The sequence below is a fragment of the Pundamilia nyererei genome, unplaced genomic scaffold (assembly GCF_000239375.1).
Source record: "Pundamilia nyererei isolate P.nyererei 1_Seehausen unplaced genomic scaffold, PunNye1.0 scaffold00270, whole genome shotgun sequence".
Lineage (NCBI taxonomy): Eukaryota > Metazoa > Chordata > Actinopteri > Cichliformes > Cichlidae > Pundamilia > Pundamilia nyererei.
In genome coordinates, this window is record NW_005187671.1 from 30,941 (window position 1) to 37,420 (window position 6,480).

The 6,480-nt window shown below is 39.5% G+C and overlaps 1 protein-coding gene across 4 annotated transcripts in view; it reads left to right on the top strand.

Annotated features, from left to right (window-relative positions):
* Positions 1 to 6,480, top strand: part of LOC102213903 (kinase suppressor of Ras 1-like) — a 55,107-nt gene that overhangs the window by 25,631 nt on the left and 22,996 nt on the right. Inside the window, exon 1 of one of the 4 annotated variants that reach the window (XM_005750346.1) lies at positions 2,382 to 2,490. The exons of the other annotated variants lie outside the window; for them this stretch is intronic. Coding sequence (XP_005750403.1) covers positions 2,488 to 2,490 — 3 coding nt within the window. The 5' untranslated portion in view covers positions 2,382 to 2,487. Of the gene's footprint in view, positions 1 to 2,381; positions 2,491 to 6,480 lie in introns of those variants that run through there. 4 annotated transcript variants of the gene reach the window in all.

The following is a 6,480-nucleotide window of genomic DNA, read 5'->3' on the forward strand; positions in this document are numbered from 1 at the left end:
GTGCTTTTTTTGGAAGTCGAATTTCCCAGAGGAACCCACCCGAGGGATTAATAAAGTTCTATCTTATCTCTTATCTTATGTGTATAGAGAGGAGTGTCTACAGCCATAAGTAAAAACTGTCATGGTTTGAAACTGTATTCGTAATTGATGGAATTATGAAAACAGTAAACTTCTGTCAGATTTTGATCCACCATACCATACCATCTGGAAAGTGTTGGATTGGCAAAGGCCTCATTTTTCTGGCATGACAATGACCCCAAATAGTCTGCTGACACAATAAAAGTGTCATAATTATGCCGTTTCTCATGACCGTTGATCAACAACCACTGATCAAAGCCCACTGATCAATGGCCATGAGTACCATTCACAGAAAGTTGGGGAATGGCTGCAATCACAGCATTGTACGATGGCGAAAGTCGTACCCTTAGGCCCCCTCCTCGATTCAGAGATGGTCTTTCCCTTTGCCCTTCTTGATGTGATGTTCTTCTGCTTCCCTGGCCGCTGTGTCTGTGGGGATGGTGTTCACTCTGTGTTGTAGCGTCCTGATGACACCCAGTTTATGCTCCAGTGGATGATGAGAGTCAAACCTTAAATACTGATGTGTAAGTTTCTGGTACACATGAGGTTTTAGATGTCCCCATTACTAATGGAACTCTCACAGTCTAAGAAGGCTAACCTGCCGTTTTTCATATCCTCCCTGGTGAATTTGATGTCTCGGTCCACCAAGTTAATGTGATCCGTGAAATGTGGTACATCCTGAGATTTGATTTTCACCCAGGTGTCCATTATATGTATGGATTATCTGGATTATCTATAGTAATTATATATTACTTGTTTTCCATTTGTATTGTATTGTATTGTATGTTGACTTATCGCCCACACTAATGACAAACAGGATTTGCTTGTCATCAGGTGTTGGCAATGTAACTTATTTCAAGAACATTTGCGATAATATTATATATTTGTGAATATATATATAGAAAAATAAATGCTGAATTATATTGATGCTTACTGCTTGAAAGCAACAGCATTTATAAGTAATTGAAGGGCATATTCCACCTTTCTTTTCCAGTGATTGCCATTGATAACACTTTTCCTAATTTGGAGTATGAATATATAGAAACAAGGTCCCAGCAGCATTATAGTGCAATAATAGTGAGACACCATTATATCCAGTGACACAGAATAAATCAATAACTAATACCATGTGACGTAATATTGTCACACAATAAAACTGAAAAATGTTTTCTAACTTTCGTAGTGTGTCTTGTGTCAAACTTTTTGACTAGCTGCTTAAAGTCCTGTATTTCCATCATGTAACCACTATTTGTTCTTCCTATCATATCGAGTGCAGTCAGTGAGTGGGCCAATGGTGGAGCCATTTGTTCATGCTTGGGTCACAATAGCAGCTGCAAGCATCTTCTCCTATCTAGCCCATATGTATGCGATAATATTTTATCTTCTACTGGCAAAACAAGTTTGTTGTTTCCACCTTCAGTTTCCACCTTCAGCGGGAGCAGTTGTCTTGCAAAGTACTGTACTTTGTAGGAGGTTGTTGAAGTAGTAATCAGTGTCACACTTGCAACTCTCTTATACATGTCCAAGCTTGTCTCATTGTTGCACAGAGCAGGGAATGTAAATGCATGGCGTTTCTATGCCAGCCTATATCATGATATCACATTTTTATACCATAAAAATTGTATTATAGCTGATGATATGATGTGGCACACTCCTAACTCCTATTACCTTCCTTCAAATGTGTGTAAATTAAGTTTAAGTAACATTTTCAGTGCAGGTGTTTTGCATGTAACTGCATTTAGCAGGAGTTAGTTAGCCAGAGTTAGCATTACCATACAGCGCTAATGCACATCTTATTCATTTGGAGGATTTCTTCTGAGGCAGGGTGGGGTTTAGCACTGATTAGACACATACGGTACACTCAAAAAGAGTAGCTTTCGGAAATGTAACTATAACAAATGCTTTAAAGCTTATCAAATAGATAACCATTTGAATGGAGTGTTACCAGAAAAAAGGTTCTTAAAATCAGGGCTCTGCTTTGAATGTAAGTCTAGCGTGCATTTCAGTGTAGATTAAATAATATAACAAAAATAACTATAAGAATGATAATAATGATAAAGCACTTGCTGTCAGTTATTACAGTATTACAAATGTTAATCTAAGGGTAGCGCATAAAAGTAAAAATGAAAATGAAACCGTATGCATGGGGAGTGAATGATCATTTATGTACTGTGTTTGCAAGTCAGGAGACGTGTGAAAAACCTTGTTGAGCGAGAGTGAGAAAGAAAGAGGGGGAGGGTAGTGCTAGAAGGAGGGAGGAGAAAAAGAGGGAGTGTGATAACAGCTGTGGGAAGATTTGTTGGCTCTCTGTGTGTTTCCCAGCAGCCTGTTGCGCTTACGGATTATTCTGGTACAGTGCCTGGATTATGAGAGCAGGGGCTCAAATGTTTAAAAGATACTGTCAACCTCATGGTAATGTACTTAATCAAAGCTCTGCTGTTTCTGTCTGCTGGTTTTCAGCGTATGTATTGTGATACAGATCTTAGGAAAAGTGTTTCCTTCATTTCCTTATTGTTGCTGTTTCAGATAGTCACATTGCGTGTTCTCAGTTTTAATGTGCGTGTGTACTCTGGACAGTTGTGTGTGTGTGTGTGTGTCGTTATTGGCAGTGGTGGGTATCAATACAGATTTGTGTTTGCCTTTGACATACTATGAATACCCACATGCCTGTCAGTACCGACTCTGTCATTCAGTCTTGGTGTTCTGGCTTTTCTTCAGAAATGTACTTCTGTGTGACTAAGTATGTCCGAAAAGGCAGTAAGCAGTAATTAGTGTCATTTGGATATCAAAGGTTAAAGGAAAAGTTTTAACTGCAGTGTCTCTCTGTTAGTGTTTCTACCTCTTTCTTTTTTTTTCTTTTTTCTGTTTTGGAGGGTGGGTTTCATCACCTAAACATAGTCAGCTTAGGCATGCCCAGGCAGTACCCAGGTATCGGTATGCATCAGTTTTGCGAAGTGTGAAATGTTGTCTTGTCTCGCCAGTCTTTTTAACTTTTTCCATATTTTTGGACACAAATAACATTTAATATATAGGTTGTTCTTTCACTGCATACTTATTTTGACCATTACAGTAATACTTTGAAGGCCAGTGGCTGTGTTGGGATAATTTCAGGGAGGTGTAATGTGTTGTTTATTAAAAGAGGAGCTCGCAACAGTTTTAAACAATAAAGTCTTTGCTGATGATGGGACATGCATCTTGTTGACCACAAACAGCCTCAAGGTTTTGGCTAGTATCGCTATATCATGACTAGACTGGTTTTCCTACTACTTATTTGGAAGGATATTCTCTGTTAGGGCGAGCAAGTTCTCCAAGTTCAGCTTGCACTGCTTCTCTAACCAAAGGGGTTCCACGAGGTTCAATTCTGGGTCCTTTGTAATTTTCCTTTTACACCCTTCCTTTAGTCAGCATCATTCAGTCTTTGAAGTCTCACCAGCTGGATAGACCAGAGTAGCTGAATGTTTGCCTTGTTTGAAACTCTAACAAGACTGACGCTATTATTATAACTCCTCGTGATATGTATTCAAGAATTAGAAATGATTGCTTCCTTTTGCTTATTTGTGAAGACCAGTGTTCATAATCTGGTGTAACATTTGATTTCTCTCTGGACTTTGAATCACATGTAAAATCAATCTCAGTGAAGGGAAATTCACTGGTCCAGGCCTCTTAAGATCAAATTGGACTGTAAGTGGCTCGTGATGCAAAATGACATCATCACATCAGGATTATTTATTCCAACTTCTTGTGAAATAGACTACTGCTCGCTGTCTTCGCTGACAAGCTTAATATCTATTAGTTCCCCCTGTACAAGGCTGAAGTCTAGGGATGTTAGAGCCTCTCAGTCTGTGGTGCCAAGGCTCTGGAACAGTGTAATACTGCACCAACTAACTGCACTAACATCAGGTTTTTTACACCAAAACATCAAAGTAAAACTCTGTTCGTTTTTAGCAGCAGCATCATTGTTTAAATGTTTTCTGATTAGCCTCTGGGAGTTCTGGTTAAGGTTTGGAAAAGATGGTAATATTGCAGAAATGCAGTACAATGGCTTAAGCAACATGCTTTACATAAACAACAGATGTGAGTATGGCGCTTCATCCTTTGTAAATGACACATCTATTCTGAACCTAAGTTTTGGTGATAACATTGAATACTGAGCTTTAAAAAGTTTTGTCAGAGTTCAGATTGGAAGTATGGGCTAAGTCAGACATTCCTGTTGGGTGTTGGACTGGGGTTGCCCTTTCACCAATTCTCTTCATAATAGAATATCTAGGTACAGCCCCGTTTTTAGAAAGTGTGAGGTTTGGTAGTCTTAGTATCTTGTCCTAAGACTGTCTGCTTCATCAAGCACCACCAAGTCTAAGGCCATAGTTCCCAGCTGCAAAAGGGTGGAGTGCACATTCTGGTTTGTGAAGGGGTGCTACCTTAAGTGGAGGAGTTTTCATGAGTAAGGGGAGAGTGGAGTTTAAGATTGACAAACAGAATGCTGTAACATCACCAGTGATGGACCTGTGTGGTGCATTTTATATTTTGTGAAATTGATGCTGTCAATTGACCGATCAATCTATGTTTAGACTCTTGTTTAGAAACTGGCTGAAGCTTGGTCATTCAGGAGGGAGTCAGAATAGAGCACTTCTCCACACTAAACGCAGACAGTTGAGGTGGTTTGGGCATCTGGCCAGAATGATTTCTGGCAGTGAGTCATTTTGTCCAACTGGAAGGAGGCTTGGGAGTAGACTCAAGATGAGCTGGAGAGATTATATCTCTTGGCTGGCTTAGTGTGCCTCCAAGCGCATTGAGGCGACGGTTGTTGTGATTTGGTGCTATATAAATGAAGTAGAATTTAATTTAATTTAATTGAATCAAAAGAGCTGTAAGAGCTGTCCAGGTGTTTAGACTGCTGACCCTGCAATGTGGATTTAAAAAGAAACAGAATGATTAATGGTTATATTTTAAGTTGGGTGCTTCTTTCTTCCATACTTGCTATGGACTCACGGTGTGTTCCTGAAGAAGTTGAAAGTTGGAATTTCCAAGTTTTCGACTCAATTTTCCTACTCAGAATGTCAGAACAACCCCAGCCAACCCAGAGTTAAATGAAACAAAAAAGCATTATACTATATTGTTAGTGATATTTGAATGACTCTACCTTCCTAAGAACCAAAACAAACCTGTTTTTCCGAGCTTTTTCGGGAACACGCTAACTCAGGAGTGACATCACTCCTAAGTTTCAATATCCAAGTTATCTGGAACATGGCGTCACACCTCTCCTCCTCTCCAGTGTATCTACTCCCCAGGTATTCCAGCTGTTTGGAATAATCTTGTAGAGTACCCAGATGTGGACTCTTGTGCTGCTATGGCGTTATTTTTGTGCCACTATTCTGAGTGCACGTAAAAGAAAGTTTGCAGGTGTAAGTGTTGCATTTTGAGGAGAAATTTATTTTGAGCGAAGAAAAGCTGAATTTGAGTGAACAAAATTCATTGCTGCGTGCAAAAAATTTATTTCAGTGTTTGCTATTATCCACACACACACAATAGCAGCCCCTCTCGCTCAGTTTTTGCATTTGCGCTCGCTCGCAATGTGTTGCTCGTGCTCTCAACATTTCTGCCCGTGCACGCTCAACTCTTTCTCTGCACTGTTATAGTTGTGCCACAAAACCAGCCAATCACAGACTTGGATGCAAAAAAATCTGATTGGCTGTTCTGGTCTCCAATTAGCTCGAAATGAAGAAATGCAATATCCCAGAATCCATTTCGTCCAAAACTCAAACGAGGCAGTGGCGGAGGAACACAGAGTGGCGGAGTTTGAAACATTACTCTGTCTGGGTCACAAAATAAACTTTTAAGATATTTTCATGCGAGAATGGTGCTGTGTAAACTTCTAATACCTGCTCGATTCATCAAGACATCACATATTTGCATAAGTGCTCTAACGTTTTCGGATATGCCTGTTTCAGACACATGCCATGAATTTGGAAACCTGACTCAACCTGTGCAACTGAATTAGTTGCCGTACACATAGATATTGTGTGTATGTGTTTATTTGTGCTTCACAAAGATTGTTAGAGTTATTGTGTTTTACTTTAAACCATACAGGGTGCACAAGTGTGTATGTATTTTATTCAAAGCTAGGAGCAACAAAAGAGTGGAAAAGTAAGTATTACTAAAAGAAACAGGTGGTTTATAAAAAGAGAATCACAGTTTCTCAGAAGTGGAGATGAGCAGAGATTCAGTAGTCTGCAAAACAATGTGCAAATTGTGCAACACTTTCAGGAATTTTTTTTAATATACACATACAGTTATATACAGCCAGCAATCAGTAAGCTGACTGTCTAAATGAATGCAAGAAAATTGTTATTCACACACACACACACACACTCACAGCGGTTGCTTGAAGCGGATGCTGAGTTA